We start from the raw sequence: 17897 nt of genomic DNA, 5'->3' as shown, positions 1-17897 counted from the left end.
TCCCCACATTTAATTTGTAATGGTATAAAAAGGAAAAAGGGAAGAGAATCCAGAGGTAATTGCTCTATGTAGCTTACAAGCTCTTGGGCCATCTGCACCACGGTGAATTTAACCTTTCTATAAATATATGACATACATAATGGTGATGAGACAGGATATTAAAATCCATGTTCAAAACTACCATCCCACTTCCCACAGTCACATATTTTAATTAACTGGTTTTATGCTAATTTAGCACTGGTTTTAGTGTTCATAACATAGCAGATAATCCCAGTGAGCTGTAGCAAAACTTCTGCTATTACAGAAATGCACGAATAGAAATGTTATTTGAATTTCTGTCAGGAAATTTCAGGAATCATGGGGTAATCAGGAAAATCTGCATTTTTATTTATTTTTTGTAAATAGTGTTTGTGAAAAGTACCAGATTGACCCTCATGAAGACTCAAGTCATCTCTATGTGTACGAGAGGTACAGTGCAGGCAAAGGCAGAACAATGCATTATTGTGCCTCACTCCTAAACAAAAGGACCACAGCTAGTGGTCAACTGATAAGAAAAATTATACTGGACAGTAAAAGTTTCCTTTCTTCAATTACTAATGCCTGACAATCCTCTCAGTGGCTTTCCTCCTGCTCTTATGACTGGAGGCAAAGGCCTGATTCACTTCTGAATTATTCCAGTTTTGTGCCACACTAAATCCACCAATCTCCATTAGTGATATAAAACTGGAGCGACAGTGATTAATGCAGCACAAAGACCATTATTTAACAACTACTGATGTCATGTACAACTGTCCCATGGAACACTACACCGAGAACCAAAGTTTTCCAGACCTATAATTTTCATGTTATAATAATCATTTTTCCGCCACTGGCACAGAGCCATTTAGGGAAAACGTTTAATATTTTGAGATAGTTTGCTAGTTTAATATAAGACTGCTCCGATTTAAGTTCTTTCCAATGGTGAGTTGGATTGTTGTCACACATAATCCAAGAAAGGAAATGATCCAATCAGTAGGTATTTTCCATTCTTCAGCCTATTGATGGCAAAAAATCCTCACAGTGGAACGTACCAAGAATCACCTCAGAGAGGGAATCAAACTTTAAGAGAGTACACAAAATTAGGTACAGATGCTCCCCAACTTACGCAAGCGTTCCGTTCCAGAATGCCTTGCATAACTCGAATTTTGCGTAAGTCGGAAACATATACCCAACCATTATGCACACACCTAAAAACCCCCGACTCCTATTTTTAACTTATGGAAATTTTTCTGAAAGTGTGGATGTGTGTAACCCGGGGGACATCCGTAGTAACTAGGCTTAAGAGAGAACTACTGAGAAACCACAGATCGTATCAGGTGATTGAGCTTGTAATGTCTAAGAAAGAAAATGGAGTTTGGACCAAGTAGCTACCTCTCCTGTCCAAGAAATGGCATTAGCTCACTGGGCCTTTAATTTATTTGAACCTATTGTATTTATTTATTTTAGAAGCAGTAGCCCCTCCTCCGTTACACACATCTTTGGGGTGTACTTTGAATCAATGGTCTATGCCCTCACTACTTCCTCTGGTCCAGTCAATGGTAAAGAACAGAAAAGGGTCCTGGATTTCCTTATTGCCTGCATTTACTTCAACATATCTTCATTCTTCTCCTGACATCTAATGTCAATAGAAATGTCTTTTTTTTAGGATTGGGATTAGCACAGAAAGGTGACAATATTGTAATAGCATTCTGAGCGTCCAGAAAAACAGTTCAAACCCCACTGCTTGAGTCATTTAAATATGAACTGGACTGGAGGAAACGATTGAGAATATACTGTATGAAAAAATCCTGCATTGGTACAGCACATGCTAGCTCTTTTCAATTCTTAATTTCTATTTTTTAATCCTAACCTTTGCACAATCTGAGGGATACATTAATCTTCACTTGCTGATTTCTTGCAGCACTTTCTTCTTTTATAACTCCTTTAAGTATAAGGAGTTATACTTAATTTGATGCCAGTCAGAAGCTGGAGAAATGGAGATGAATTTCTTTCCAGCTTCACCGTAATAATATACTTTGAAAAAAAAATCAGAATATAAACTTGAAGAAAAATTAATAATTTTGCTTCTTTGTTAGCAGAGTAAGTGTAAATGTAAGTGGGCACATATGACAGCAGCCTCTGTTTAAAAGGACACTTGTCAAAATATTATTCAGAATCTTGTTACTCACTATTTATACGCTAAACTGAAATTATTTTCCAACAGAATTTTCTTTTCTCCATTGTACATGCACACTGGCTTGTTTTTGCAGAGGCTGCTCACGCCTGTTCTTTTAAAAAATACAAAAACTAAAGTATAGTGAAAAGCCCATACAAAACTTCGCTTTCCCAAAGAAAATAGCTAAATGTACACAACTAGAAAAAAGGCCAATTTAATGCCTGTCACGACAGTATCCCTTTAAGTTTTTTGTTTTAATGTAGTAACATTTAAATACATCTCATCTACTATATGAGGGAGACATCTTGAAACAGATATGAGTAAAACCAAAAAAAAAAAAGAAAGAGAAACACTGACTTTGCAATACATAATACAATTCAGTGGCAATATGGATACAGAAACAGCAGTCTGTATTGAAATGCACATGTTTTGTTGTTAACACAAAGGGTTAAGTCTTCACCCCAGTGAAACTGATGGTAAAATTTCCAGTGACTTCAATAGGGCCAGGATTTCACCCTAATACTTTCCTGCCTTTAGAGGTTTAATAGAATATCCTTACAGCCTCTCTTGCAATTCTGAAGTTATTTTTCTAACCTTACGGTATCTGTCCCCACCTCTGAATATTTTGTATCTTAACCTTCTCTTCAGCACAGAAATACTAGACAGATCCCTTTGGAGCCGCTAAACTGTAGTCTTTGCCACTGAACAGCAACTCTTCTTTCCCTCAGATGGGGGTATATTTCCTCCATGGCAATTTCAGGCCCAGTTGACCCAGCTTCAAAACCTCACATAGCCACAGCATGAAGAATGTTGTGCTGCCCATACACTGAAGACTAACCCAAAATAATCATTGTTGATCCCCCAAATAATAATTCTGTATGTTCTAGACATTCTTTGCATGATTCTAGACAAATTGATCTCTGGGGCCAATGTTGAAGCCTTACAGCTGTACCCAAAAAGAAAAAAAACACTGCACAAAACTGGCATCAGGCAAAATGGTAAGGAAAACAAAGAAGAATCTCAAACTGCACTGTACAGTGCACAGTTTTCTTTGTAAGATGATACAACTCAATGTGCACATTTCTACATTTTCTTAGTAATTAACCTTTCGGTGCCTGGGACAACAAATTCAGGCAGACTAGATAAATACTGACCCTCGTTGCCAATTTATAATATATTATTGGTATAGCATCAATATAGAAAAATTGTCAGGGTACAGAGTCTGCTTAATCTATTTGCAGAAAGTTACATCAGTTACTAAAGAACATCAAATTCAGTGCAAATTAGCATACTGCTCCATTTGTTAGTTTTACAAACACAAATACGTGGCCATTGCAAAACAAGTCTCCTTTCTTCCACATCTTTATAGTACACCAAGGCATTAAAAATGTTATCATCTTGCAGCTTAAAGAGTAGTTAATTTTTAATGATCGTACCTGTTAACTTTTGAGGCAGGGGGGTGGAAGAATGGAGTGGAAATATTCTTAAAGCAAAAACCAACTGAAACCCTTTTGTCAGAAAAAAGGATGACTGTTACCCCCCACACAATGAAAAGGTAAATTTTAATTTGTTTTAGTTTGAAAAAAGTAATTTTATACTCTGATAATGAACATTTGTCAATAGCTTGCTGTCCATGTATCTCTCTGAGGTAGGCAGGCAATTACATTGCTGCTTCTAATGCTGGTGTCCTTGGCATTGCCATTCTGGAGGCTTACCTTACTGCTCAAGGACAAGATAGACTATGCCAGCCAAGATGTGCATTTGGTTACAGGCTTTCTAGAGCAGTACTGTAACAGGGTGCCTTGCCTCTTAAGGGCTGGAAGACCTAGGGCTAGTCAACCCTGATTACTAAAAAGGGTTGGATCATGTCATTCCCTATAAAGGGCAGCAAGTGGCTGTAGTGAAGGAGGAAGCCTAGGAAACGGCAGGAAGTGAGAAAGGTTTATATGGGGAAAAACCCTGAGACCAGAGGGTCTAGTAGCCAGAGCCAGAAACTTGAGGCTCCAGCCAAGTAGGGCTGGGAGTGACCTGCCAAAGGAGGAAAAGCCCCAGGCAGGAAGTTAACTGGGAGTGAACTGGAGACTGCTGGCAGTAAGCAGGCTCCAGAAGACAGACCTGGGATGAGGGGCAGGAAAAGCCTGAGCGTAACCCAGCAAGAGGGTAAACCTGATGGACTGTGTTTTGGGACTTTCAGCTTGATTCTGGAACTTTCTGCATGTGAATAAACCTGGACCCTAGAGAAAAGGTGGTAAATGGACAATAAAAGCCCAGCTGCCATTTGTTTAAGAAGCCCTTTGAGTGAGATATTGTTAGCAGGGTACTGCAGAGCCACCCCTGGGCAATAAGGGGTGCATAGGAGGTGCCCAACACACGAACCAACTTGCATATTCTTTTGTGTGTTTTGTGGGTTGTTTTTTTTAATAACAAAAACAGGGTAATTAATGGATTGCATGTGGTGATCATCATTCATTTCCAGTTGTCTAGTTTCTGTTACTGTTTTAGTGCGGAAGGAAAAGTTACTCAAATTCACTCAAAACATGCACAGAATATTATATTCTGATAAAGATTCTGATCATGTATGGGAAGCACCAACTGCAATGAGACACTCTTAGAAACATTTTTTTCAGGACACTCAAAGAAATTTGAGAATAAACTTTAGAGATATAAAATATGTGACATGAGATATTACTATGCACTGCAGCGATATTTTATAAAACATCTACATTGTAGCCAGTTATACTGCCTCTAACTCACTCAGTTGTGCCTAGATATTCAAGCACATACAAGACAATGATTTGAAAAGTGTATTGAAGTCCCATTAAATTAAGTAATTTGTACTGTATGCTCTGGATTGAAACAGAAATCCTGTAAGGGCCCATAATACCTGGCAGCATTCAAAATGCATATATTTCAAAGCAAGGATCCAAACATATTTTAGCTGAAGACATCATATTGTATAATCATATATCATTCTCAGACCTCAATGTTTTTACCTTATTGTGGTGCTCACACAAATGAAATGCTGTAACATTAGCTCTAACTTGGTATTGTGCAGGTAGATATTGTGCAAGCTTTTTTAACAAGTCTGAATTTTCATTCTTAACCTATTATTCCAGTTAGTGGCCTCTCTTCAGTTGGAGGCTGTCAAATGCGCTGAATAGTATGAGGGCTTTCTGTTGAGGACATATGAGCCACTGAAGGAGACTGATGCTCTTTTACTGCTGATTCCATGTCAATGGTGTTATTCATATATATGTGGATTACGTATATTATTTTGAACATGTTTTTAACCCTGTAAATTTAATGGGTTCTTTGGAACAATATCAATCAATAATATAGAACGGGTAGTGAAAATTTTTAAGAAAGCGGTAACCACATTTTAAATGACATTATCTTGGCAATTGTTTCATCCAAACTATCAAATTGGGGGATTGAGGTGGGAATAGTACTCTCTCTCTCCCTCCCTCCCACCTAAGTTCCTTCTAAATTACACAGCTGCGCAGCAGGCTATAAAGGGACACACAACCACAGGGGCTTGGAGAGGAAGAGGTAGGGGGTGGGTGAGGACTGTGGAGGGGAGCAAGTTGGGGCTTGCAGGGCTGTCGTGGGCCTTTCCCCCAGCCCTGGAGCTCACTGTTGCCAGCGGAGAGAGGGGGCCACCCTCCCCCGGTGCTTGCTGCTGCGGCAGGGAGAGGGCTGGGAAGAGTCCTCTGACCCCAACCCAAGGGCAGCCTGCAAGCCAAATGCCTTATCTCCAGCCCCACCCCAGAACCCTCACCCCAATCCCCCGCATGCCAACCTTCTGCCCCAGCCCTGAGCCCCCTCCCACACTCCAAACCTCTCGGCCCCACCCCCGCCACACATCACCTCCATTTTGGTGCATATAATAAAATTCATTCTGCACATGGATAAAAAAAATCACAGGGAACATTGCTTCCCACGCACCTTGTTTCAACTAGCAATGATATCAAATGTGTTTGTAGCACACCCATGGATAACTGCTCAATCTGAGAGCACTATTTTACATCAGACAATAATAGTCAATTTAGAGGGTCAAATATCTGCAAACTCTTCATTTACAAACAAAGCTGCTTTTAAATAGACAGTGTTAAAGTATTTAAATGGAAGCTATTTTTGGTACACTTTTCTTGCAATTTAAAACTAGCCAAGTGGATTTCTGTTCAAAGACCTATCCAATTTTAATCCACAAAGAAATTTTTTTTCATGAAAAGTGATAAACCCCTAAGAACAAGTTTCTTCATTGAAATAGTGTAATATCTTTATAGTAGTGCATCCCAGCACAACTATAACACATAAGCACATTATGCATATAATTAATTAGATAGGGGAAAAAATCAAGGCACAATACATTATTAAAATTATAAATGCAGTATGCTTTTTTAAAGCAAGTACTCTATAAACACAAATTTGATCCTTAAAATTAAGATATATTAAATGTACTTTACGTACCTTGGTTAAGCTGTTCCTCCACTTGCTTGAGTAAACCAATACATCGGATCTGGAATGAGTTGTTATTGCTTGAGTGTATAGTGGTTTTTCAACTTTTTGTTTTGAATTTAGGAGGGAAAGAGCAACCTTTGTTGACAAGCCAAGTGGATTGGGATTGTTGAGACTAATAGTCCAAGTAGAATATGCTGAAGTTTTTTGGTCATTTTGTAGCAGATGTAATGGTTTTCTTTTTAACAGATAACACCATGTAAAATTTGTTGAAGTCTTTAGGCTTGGAAATGACAACCGTTGCGTATCCCCTGCATTTGTCACAGATAGAGTAGTTCCAGGGTTTGCTTGGCCTTGGGTAGTAATTTGTGTGCCCTCATTATTAACCCGTGGGGACCACCTTTCTTGACTGTTACCTAAAGCCTTCAGAAGAGAAGTCTGATTATTCACTGCAGACGGTTCAGATGGCTTTTTAACTTCAAAACTTTGAGGTGCAGAAGATGTAAGATTTTCAAATTCTGGTGACTCCTTTATGGTTTCAGAAACTCCAGTTTTAACACTTTCAGATGAATGGTGGTCAGTCACTAGCACATCTGGTGAATTTCTCTGTCTGCTGCTTTTTTCATGTTGTGGAACAACATCAGGCTCTAATAAGAGGCCTTCAAGAGGCTCTATGGTGCAAATCTGTCGCACCAATACTGGCTTCTTTTGCCTGTTAGGGTCACTGGCTCGAATGTTCAATGTTTGCATTGATCTAGCATCTGTTGTGCAAGCTGCTCCACTTTCATCTTTAACACGCTTTTGGTGTTTTTCCATGGCAATATCTAAACTATTGGCTGGTGAGAGCATGCGTTTACTTGATGCTGTAGCTTCTTGTTGGGGGAAGAGTCCACTAACTGGTAATTTCTGAATAATATTCAAGGAACTTGGCAAAGGTGAATTTCTGCTTCCAGTCTCAGAAAATGAATGATCAAATATAGATGATGATTGTAGATTTGGCAAAACTCTCTGATGATCTCTGTGTAATTTTGGCAGTGGAGTTTTCCCTTCAAGAGTTGGCATTGTCACAACATTTGTTTTACAGACAGATTGATTTACCTGATCCTGCGTCACTAAAATTTGGGGAAGAGGTGTAACAGTAGCAAATCCGTAAGATGGAACATTACTATGAACACGAACAGGCACCATAAAAGTTGGGATGTGATGTATTTGACCACTGGAGTTTTCAGGTACCATACGTTTTTGAGGAGGCATTGAATATGGATTAGACATACTGTCAGCTAATTTAGTAGGTATGGATAATGAAGTCCCACTCTGGTTCACATCAATTTGACCTGGAAGAGTGTGGGTTGGGAAAGCACCTGTTATTGGTTTAGAAGAATATGACTTACTTACATGTGCAGCTTTAACTTGAAGCTGATACTTGGGAGCAAAGTAATACTCCTTTTCAACAGACTGACAAGAAAAGGTGTTTGTGTCTGCTTGTTCTCCTGGGGCCAGTACTTTAAGAGAAGTCTGCGAATCTTGTGTTGAGGGCTGCTTTCCCTGATTATGCAAAACAGGACCTAAAGGTTGCTGAACAGAGGGGAGGCTAAGAGGGTTACAGTTCTGAGTTACTGACTGAGATTCATGTAATGGTTTAGAGTAAGTCGGTGAGCGCTGAGAACTTGAAGGAAACTCCACTGAAGTTCTACTAGAGGTCTGCAGCCTGTGAAATGGTCCTGTAGACACGTCCGTTGCATGAGCTATTTGAAATGAAGATGAAGATTTAACTTGAGGCAGATGGTTTTCTGGAGCAATATTTAAAGATATTTGTCTTACAAGTGGCCCCCTCCTCCTTTCTAACAGAGGCACATGTCCGGTAACTCCACAGACAGAAGACGACTTTGGAGAGGATCTCTCTACAAGTGGAGTAGGTTTTGATGGAGACATATTTCCACAATCAAAAGATTTACTTCTGTAATCTACAATCTCCATGGATGGTTGTGTGCAGTTAATTTGTTCTGATGCAGCACGTCTCATTTCCCTGCAAGAAGGGCCAGGCACACCAAGTGTATTTGAGCCAGCAGGAATTGTAAGGAATTCTGCTGATTTATTAAGATCTATTTTGGAAGCACTCTCAGTTTTAGAAATGTCTTCTTTATCAAATGAAGCTGAGAAACTAGAGGCATGAGATAAACTACTCTCCCGACTTAAACTTCTAGAAAGCATGGAGTCAAAGCTTGATTCAGCTGAAGAATGCTCAATTTCAGCCAACCGGATCCTTTTCTTCTTCGGTGGCAGTTTTTCTGTTGGCAATTTTGACAGAGTTTCACTACGCTGAGGCCAATTAAACTTTTCTGTTTTTTCCTGATCACTGAATTGGTTTTCCTGGTCCCTGTCTGGTTCTTCTGTGACCAGTATTTCGGGAACCTGGATGTTATGTTGGCGAACTAGTTTTAATGGCTGCATTACTGCATTTCTTTCATTAGAGACTATTTGACTTTCCTGAAGTTCCACTCTGGGTGCTTCTGCTGACACTGATTGATGACGCTGGGAAGTGTTCAGATGAGAATGCCTTTCCTCTTGAATTACCACTGTGTTCAAAGAATGGTGCTTCACAGTCTTATTAACCTCTTGAAAAGACACTGGTGAAACTCTTTCAAAAGATTCTGATTTCTCAAATGAACTGGGCCTGCTCAATGAATTAGTGTGCTGTATTACTGAAATGCCAGTTCCTTGTCTTTTCAACTCTACCTTTTCTTGTGCAACTGAACTTGTCTGCTTTTTCATAAGTGGAGAGACCTTTGGCTCAGTAGTTTGTTCTGTGCCTCGAGCCACAAGCTGAATTTGAGACCTTTGAACGGGAATGCTGCCATGCTGTTGTGAATCTACGATTGTTGCATTAGGTTTAGATAAACAGGGAAAATCTCCTGGCTTACTTTGACCTTCTGTACTCTTTGATGGTATCCCAGTATCATTTTGCTGTGGCTCGTCATCATCTCCAACACTTTTCATTTTCCTTCTTTTTCTTATCTGCGGTGTCTGCTCCCAGACACCAGTTGAACTGGCAACTCTGTAGTGCAGAATTTGAGGTTGTGTGGTGCTAGGGACTATCTTATGTTCAGGCTCTCTGATAGCTGCCTTAGTTTTTGGTCCATGCAACTCTGAACAATAGAACTTTTTGTGGTTTTCAAAATTCTCCAGTTTTCTATATCTATTTCTGCAAGTTTCACACTCAAACATTGTCCCTCGCCCTGGATGTGATTTCTTTACTTTTTCCAAATTTGAAACTTGTGCAAGTGACTTGCTCCTTGGCAATGAGAGTTCATTAGGCAAATTACATCCATGATAACCTTCTTCTACAGATCGTGCTGGTCCGAGAGCATGGCTTTCATTAGTTGAAGAGTCCTCTATTGCTGTCTGTCTAACAAGAGTGCGAGTATGCCCCCCTTGGTGCAGTGGAGTGACAGGTCCAGAAAGAAAGACATCATCATACAAAGAGCCAATTTTATCATCAAATGATTGACTTCCTCGAATTGGATGAGGAGGTGGTATTAAATTTGCAGGTACAGCTGAATAGCTGGTAGTAGGCATAGAATTACTTCTGGTTATAGGTAAACAGTCAAGGGATGGTACAGACAGAAGAAAAACTTGCTTTGATTTCTCAGTTGGTGTGAAAGGAGACTTTGGTATGTCAGAGCTCGAACTAGTTCTTCTTCCCATCGGTTTTAAATCAAACTGGAAGGAGTCTTTAAATATGTATGATTTTGGTGAGTCTATACTGCCTCTTCTTGAAAGAGATGTTCTTCTTGGTTTCACACTATCTAACTGTTTGTCATCCACTACAGCTTCATTATCTGATATTAACTTTGAGATGCGTTCCTCAAGTGTTTTCGTTGCCATTGGTGGTCGCATTTGACCAGAGAAAAGTAAATGTTTTTCAGCACAAACTGTTTGTACAACAGATGCCACTGTGGCACTTATTCGTGGCACAGAGGACAGATTTTTATTTGGGTCTTTTTCAGAGGTGGGCAATCCCCTGACAAAAGGAGTTGGTGGACTCATTGCTTGATCTGCACTCTCAGAACGTGAAAAGTAACCAGAATCAGTGCTACCTAAGCTCCTAGGGCTCAAAAGACATTTTCCTTGTTCCTGGGAACAATCAGTTGCCTGTTGTCTTTGTAGCTGTGCATGCACTGTTCCTACAGCAGACCCAAGCTGTTCTTCTAATGGACCCATTTCTATTTTCTGGTGGTGCTTAACATCTGTCTCCTTTAAAGAGACCATGTGTGTTACATTTGATTTTATATTTGTAACTTTAAAATCTCCTTGTCTCTGTGCTGCAGCAAGCTGAGGCGTGGAGTCTGCTACTTCTGGACTATCAGCCCTTAAAGGAGAAACATTCACAGGATGGACTACTACTTTAGGTAAAGCTGCCCTAACTTGTGGTTCTGTGTCATGCAATGAAGAGTCACCTATTACACAGTTTGGATTGCTTAAAGGAATGGGGCTACCTTTCCGTAACGTTTCAGAATTTGAAATGATTTTCACTATTTGTGCAGGTTCCAGTTCTATGGATCCTTGATCGTCTTGTCTTTCATCAGCAGTGCCTTCATCTTCACTTTCACAACTTTCTTCCACATCTGAATGAATACTAAGTGCTTTGTCTGATTCATGAGATAGGAATAAACCACCAGAGTCCGGTTGTAAGACAAGTCCAAGTTTGATTGCATGTGCATGAGATTTTTTGTGCTTGTATAGATTACTTTTGGTTTTAAATGAAAATCCACATGTCACACAAGGATACGGTCGCTCTCCTGTATGGGACCTGATATGCTTTTGGAGAACACTAGGCTTGGCACAAGCCCTATTGCAATACTCACAAACATATTTTCCTAGTTTTTTAGGCTTCTGGTCTTTCAGAAGATTACATATTTGTTCTACACCATGGTTGACAACTGATGCTATTTGGGCTGAATTATACAGGGGAGCTACAGGAAAGTGTGTTGAATGAGATGGCTTAATTGACAAAGACGAAGATGAACTAGCTACTAGCTGGTTTTGAGGAAAAACCTGAGTCACAGTAGAAGAGGGGGGGTGTACTACAGAAGAGGTTACTGCTATACTGTATATCTGTTGGAGTTTGGGGTTTTCTTTACCCTGCTGATGTACCAGTGATCTAGTGAAACCTGGACACACAACAATCTGTTGATTTTGCTGTCCAGCTTTAGCAATAAATTGTTCTTGTGAATGAGAAATTGACTTGGTCTGTGTTTGTTCACTCTTCCCTGATGTTACCGCTTGCACATCAGGTGAAGAACAAGGATAGTAGTGCGATCCAGCTACTAACTCTTGCTGTGATAAAGCAAAATGATTTGGGACACTCATTGTATTGGATGTGAGACTCGAAGAGGCGCTTGTAGTTTTATTTGGTCTGACTTTTTCTATTTGCATCCCACAAGGAGGGCACTCTTGTGCTAAGATGTTCAGTTCAGGCTCCATAGCTTTTAATAAGACATCAAATGCAGTACTTGTACCTGAGGATGAAGTACTACAATCAACAAAAGTAATACATTCATTATTGTCAATCTTTGATTTACTTGACAAGGAATTAGAGAGAGGCTTCTTTGCTGGCAAGTTTAATTGGCTTGTATCACAGTCTTCTGCTGTCCATTTACTCAAATCCAAGGATTTATGTAACAATGAAAGATTTGTCTGCATCCATGTCTCAGATGTGACTGTTTCATCAGTTACCTTGCTGCTAAGTGTTTTCCCATTTTGTTTCACACATTGTTTTCTATTTTGTACAGGTAACTGATTCTTTGCTTGTAAGTGTTCCAAAGCATCAGGAAGAATTTTAGATGATGAAGATTCTTCTACATTTTGTTTATGCTTGGCCTGAGGGCGGTTTCTCAAAGGCGATTTTGTTATCTTTTTCAGATGGCTTTCAGTTACAATCTTTTTCCGTTTCACACCTTTAACTGTATCTGAAGTTCCTCTAGTACCAGCCTCTGAGATATGTTAAAACAAAACAGAAAAAGAAATGGTAAATTCACAGAATCTCTGTATGAATTATTATTACAACACAAATACATTATATCATCAAATCAATGTAATGACATTACAATTTTAACAAATCTAGTAAAACATTTCAACATGTTCTAAAATGCAAATGGAAATGGAAATAGTTTTTCATTCCACTACAAATTATTCAGAATTAACAAGTCTGTTTGATAGTCCCATACAACACATGTCTTATCCTGAGCATTAAACTGTCCATCTCCCAGAGAATGGCTGGAGACAGTTCCTCCAGAGTGTTCCTCATTTCTAGGGACTGAACCTGCTGAAACCTGCATCTGTTGTCTTGGGAAGCAAGAGCTGAATTTTGATTCTGTGACTTGTGTTGCTAACACGCTTAAGACCAGCCCCATGTTTCCCACTGCTATCATTTTATCTTCTTAGCTGCAAGACCCCTCTCTCAGCTACTAATGCTAGGCTTCTTTTGAGTAACGTCTCCCTGCTGCATTACAATCAGTTAGCTCTGTTAGCATAAACAACGATAATAGCACAGATGTTAACTGGGCAATGCTATTTTTACCTACGTATCATCCAACTTTGTTCACTGAGAAAATATGACAATGTGGTTAAGACACTGGGACTCAGAAAATCCAGGTTCAGTTTCCAGTTCTGCTTCCTATGTGACCTTGAGCAAGTCACTCTGGGTACATCAAGGACTCAGCCACCCAGCCCAGGTCCACAGACTTGTGCTAATAGGGCTTGTGCTAGTGTGCTAAATAGCCACGTAGATGTTGTGGCTCAGGCTGGAGCCGGCAGGAGGGGGCTTGACAGAGCTATTCTTAGCATGCTAGAGCAAGTTCTGCTAGCACAAGTCTGTGGACCTGAGCTGAGAGGCTTGCTCCCAGATGCAGAGCAGAGACACTCTTTGGAAGAAATCCTGGCCCTATTTAAGTCAATGGAAACATTTTTGTTGAGTTAAATGGGGTGTGGATTTCACAGCTAATCTATCTGTTCCTCAGTTCCCAATCTGTAAAACAGATATTTTCCTAATATTTTCCTGCTTCACTGGAGTGTTGTAAGGATACATTAAATGTATGTGATGTGCTTAGATATAACTGTGATATAGGCCACACAGAGTACATCCATATGACCATGGGTACGTCCAGACTACCAGCCGTATCGGCGGGTTAAAATCGATTGCTCGGGGATCGATATATCGTGTCTAATCTAGACGCGATATATCGATCCCCGAGCACGCTTATATCGATTCCGGAACTCCATCAACCCCAACGGAGTTCCAGAATCGACACGGAGAGCCGCGAACATCGATCCCGCGCCGTCTGGACGGGTGAGTAATCCGATCTTAGATATTCGACTTCAGCTACGTTATTCACGTAGCTGAAGTTGCGTATCTAAGATCGATTTCCCCCCCCTAGTGTGGACCAGCCCAAGATGGTGAAAACATTGTATGACAGATGGGGCAATTTCCTGAAATATCCTGTACTACTGCATTAAGTTTTATGTCTTATTGTGGGCCAGGATTGTATGTAACCTATATAGAGGAAAATGTGACAGATGTAAGAACTGGGAGTTCTAAAGATTATACTGCAAATGTGTCAGAAAAGTATGGACTTTGGGGACACGTGTTAAGTTGGCTTTTGGGGGAATTTTTAGGGAGTGGTGAATATAAAGTTCCCAACTCTGATTATGCAAAAACCCAGCCATTTAAAGCTATACCTTGAGTACATGGTTATTGTCTGCTGATTACTTGTTACAGAAGGCCAAGATAAAAGGCCCAAGCTATATAAAGAAGCAACTGATCTGCCCAGCCTTTGTTGTGGTTCTGGAGTGAAGACAATTGTGAACTTGTAACTATGGGAGAAAACCCAGTTCTGGGTTTAACCTACCAGATCCCTACGCTGGTATTAGCGATGACCTCCAGTGTTTGCTCTAATATTTTATGTCCATGTGCGGAATGAATTTTGTTATGTACACCAATATGGAGGTGATGTGTGACACATCAGCTTCATATTGGTGCACACAACATAATTCATGTGGTGGTGGTGGGGCCAAGGGGTTCAGAGTGTGGGAGGAGGCTCAGGGCTGGGGTGTAAGCTCTGGGGTGGGGTCTGGGATGAGGGGTTTGGGGTGCAAGCTGCCCCAGGGCTGCGGTGGGGAGAGAAGACTCCCCCCAGCCCTGTCTTGCCGCAGCAGCTCGGGGCTGGTGAGAGATGCTGCTCCCCGGCCGCAACAGCTCTGGTGGGGCTGGGCAAGGTTGAGCAAGGGGCTCCTCTCCTTGGCAGCTCTGGTGGGTCTGGGGAGAGATGCCTCTCCCCACCTGCCCTTGAGAGCCTGCTGCGTGGCCAGGCAGCTTACAGGGCACATCGTTGACCTCTGGTAAGATTTTTTGCATGTGTGTAGCAACTTTTATTGTTAAGTGTTTTCTCTGCAATGTTTTTACCTTAAGAATAAATATGCTTGTTTAGAAGGAGCTGTATGGTAACTTATAACTGTGGGCAACACACTGGTTATAGCCATTGGAGAGAGAAAAAAAATGCACAGCCAATGGTCATTTTAGGTAATCTGGCTGCTGGGGATATCACCATATAAGTAAGGTAGGGAGTTGTTCAGCCTTAAAATCCCCAGTTGGAAGGGAGTGAGATGTGGGTCTCTGCCCAACAGAGGTGACTGCTAGGAGCAGGAAGCCTAAATTGGGTGCCTTTGGTGGACCACAGAGGAGAAATACAGGTGCAGTTACTCTGAAACTGTGACAAACTAATTGGGTTGGAGGGGTGGACCATAGATATTAATTTTTTGAACACGGCTTTAATTTTTTTTGGCCAGTTAAACCTAAAAATAATGGCTTAAGCTACAAATTTCATTATTCAAACGTACTTGATTATATTGGTTTTCTATGCAAACAAGTACAGAGACTTTTCTGTGTTTGCAAGCTCTAAATTTTTAGTTTTTGAATTAAAAAGACTATCAGGTAACAATTTTTTTTAGCCTACCTTATGTTATAAAGGATACTGTAGAATATTAAAACTAACAGGATGTAATTCACTTTTGTTTATACTATGTATTGATTTTATCTCTTTCAGTTTAGACAGTCAAAATAAGATCAGTTAGTTACAGTAAGTCCTGTACTACCAGGGAAATGGACCCGATGATTGAATAGGTATTTTCCAGATCTTGACTCTCTGGTTAGGTTAGACAGAGAGATTTATTGCCCCTGAAAACTATGCTTGCTTGTTGATTTGTAAGGTATTACAAAAGTCACTATGCTGGTATATATGAAAATCTGCAAAGAAAATATAAAGAAATGGAGCTATTTAAATAATACACTTCTACCTTGATAGAACGCTGTCCTTGGGAGCCAAAAAAATCTTACTGTGTTATAGGTGAAAGCTATTGAACATGCTTTGATCCACCGGAGTGCGCAACCCCCGCCTCCCTGGAGCACTGCTTTACCACGTTATATCCAAATTTGTGTTATATTGGGTGGCGTTATATTGAGGAAGCGGTGTATTTTTCGATTTATAGCAACTCCTTTTCATTCACAGTAAAATAAGCCTTCATTTTGCCCTTGTTTTAAAATACAAATTATTATATTGGAACAAATGAAGCACTGAGCAACAGATTTGTTTTTCTGTTAGGACCGTCTTTTCCCCCTTCCCGCGCCCCCCATCTCCTCCTTTACATTTGGCAACAGACAAGGAACGAAGACACTTTCCTTCATGGTTATTTTTGTGACTGGATTTATCAGTATCGTTTCAGATGAGCTACTACCACAGATAAATGAAATCAGTCAAGTTTAAAAGATTTTCCATTTGGTTATTCATGAAATGAAACTAACAAAATTTGAATTATTTCCATATTTAACTATACTTGTTGCTCTATTTAACTAGGCATACACTGGGAGTTTCAGGGCTTCCCTGAATAGCAAATGATTTATAATATCAAACAAAAGTATAATTTTGTAGCAGAGGCATATATTATTCTGTACAGAGCATGCATCAAAACACAGTGTAACATTGCATACATAAAATGAAAATAAGTAGTAATATTTACTTTCTCTACACACACACATGCAACTTGCTGTTATGCACCTTTGTTTACCTCATCTCTGAATCATATTCTAATCTGCTAAATATTTATCTATTCCTAATGCACAAGTGTCCAGAAAATCAACACCACCATCTCATGTAGCATTGTTGACAGTTATCACAGTAGAAGCTAATAATTGTATATGGGTGCTCTCTCACCCTTGTAAACTTTTACAAATAAACCAGTAGGTCACTAGCCAGATGATTTTCAAACTGGATGCTGATGCTCGAAGTAAAGGAAAGGTATGGGGAGAGTGGGAGGCAGATGCCCCTCAAAAGGTCCCAGTGAATGGTAGCTTGAGGGTTAGTACTATGGGCTTGTATGCACATGGTGTTATTCAGGAACAACTATTCTTGAGTAACTACATGTATGGGCACTTTTCTGAAATAAGGGTCCACTCCATATCCTTTCTTCAGCTAAGCAGCAACAAAGTACTCTTATTCCGGGATATACAGACAGGTGAAGAATTTTTACAATTAACACCCCATTGAGATGAATGGTGGCAGTCATACTTCTACTCTGGACTAATTCTGCCTCCTCTGTACATTGAGAGTGGCTCTTGCAGAGGCATCAGTCTGCTTCTATTCTGCAGAACGTGGAAAGCACATATGTCATAGATGCTTCCTACATGACATGGAGACCAGCAGCTCTGGAGGGGACTGTGATGTGCCACAGTGCAATTGAGTACATCCACTAATCATCCTTAGTTGCATGCATCAGGATGATAAGTGACGCAGAGGCAGCTTCAGTTTGAACCTATAACAGCAGAACAGAGTGACTCTGCTGCTCCAGAGTGGTTGGGAGAGAAGGTGAGGAAATAGAGTCCCTCTCACTCCATCTTAGAGAAACTCCCCAGCATGTAGCCTGGCTTTTTTAGACTGTGTGGTGAGGCCAGCATTTGGGTAGTAAGCAGTTCACACCCTTGTTTCAGGCTTGATGTCTGCACAGAATGCTTTAGTTTACGGCCAGTTCATATATAGAAGATTTTCTTTCAACCTTAAAGGCTAAAAACATTTTTCTATATAAACAAAAACATGGATTCTGCAGAAAAGGTCATTCTCTCCCATTTGCTAGAGGAAATTTAACCACAATGAGTAGGCAATGGATGTATCAAGTTCCACACTCTTGTAAGGGAAGC

General features: G+C 40.2%; 1 protein-coding gene across 6 annotated transcripts in view; it reads right to left on the bottom strand.

Annotated features, from left to right (window-relative positions):
• HIVEP1 (HIVEP zinc finger 1) overlaps window positions 1-17897 on the bottom strand; it is a 195533-nt gene that overhangs the window by 50149 nt on the left and 127487 nt on the right. For all 6 annotated transcript variants that reach the window (XM_050941557.1, XM_050941556.1, XM_050941560.1 and 3 more), the window contains one exon: window positions 6665-12645. In XM_050941557.1, coding sequence (XP_050797514.1) covers window positions 6665-12645 — 5981 coding nt within the window. The remainder of the gene's footprint in view (window positions 1-6664; window positions 12646-17897) is intronic.

This window comes from Gopherus flavomarginatus, chromosome 2 (genome assembly GCF_025201925.1).
Source record: "Gopherus flavomarginatus isolate rGopFla2 chromosome 2, rGopFla2.mat.asm, whole genome shotgun sequence".
NCBI classification, from domain to species: Eukaryota; Metazoa; Chordata; order Testudines; family Testudinidae; genus Gopherus; species Gopherus flavomarginatus.
The sequence above is the reverse complement of the archived record's forward strand: the minus strand, read 5'-3'. Positions and strand labels throughout refer to the sequence as shown.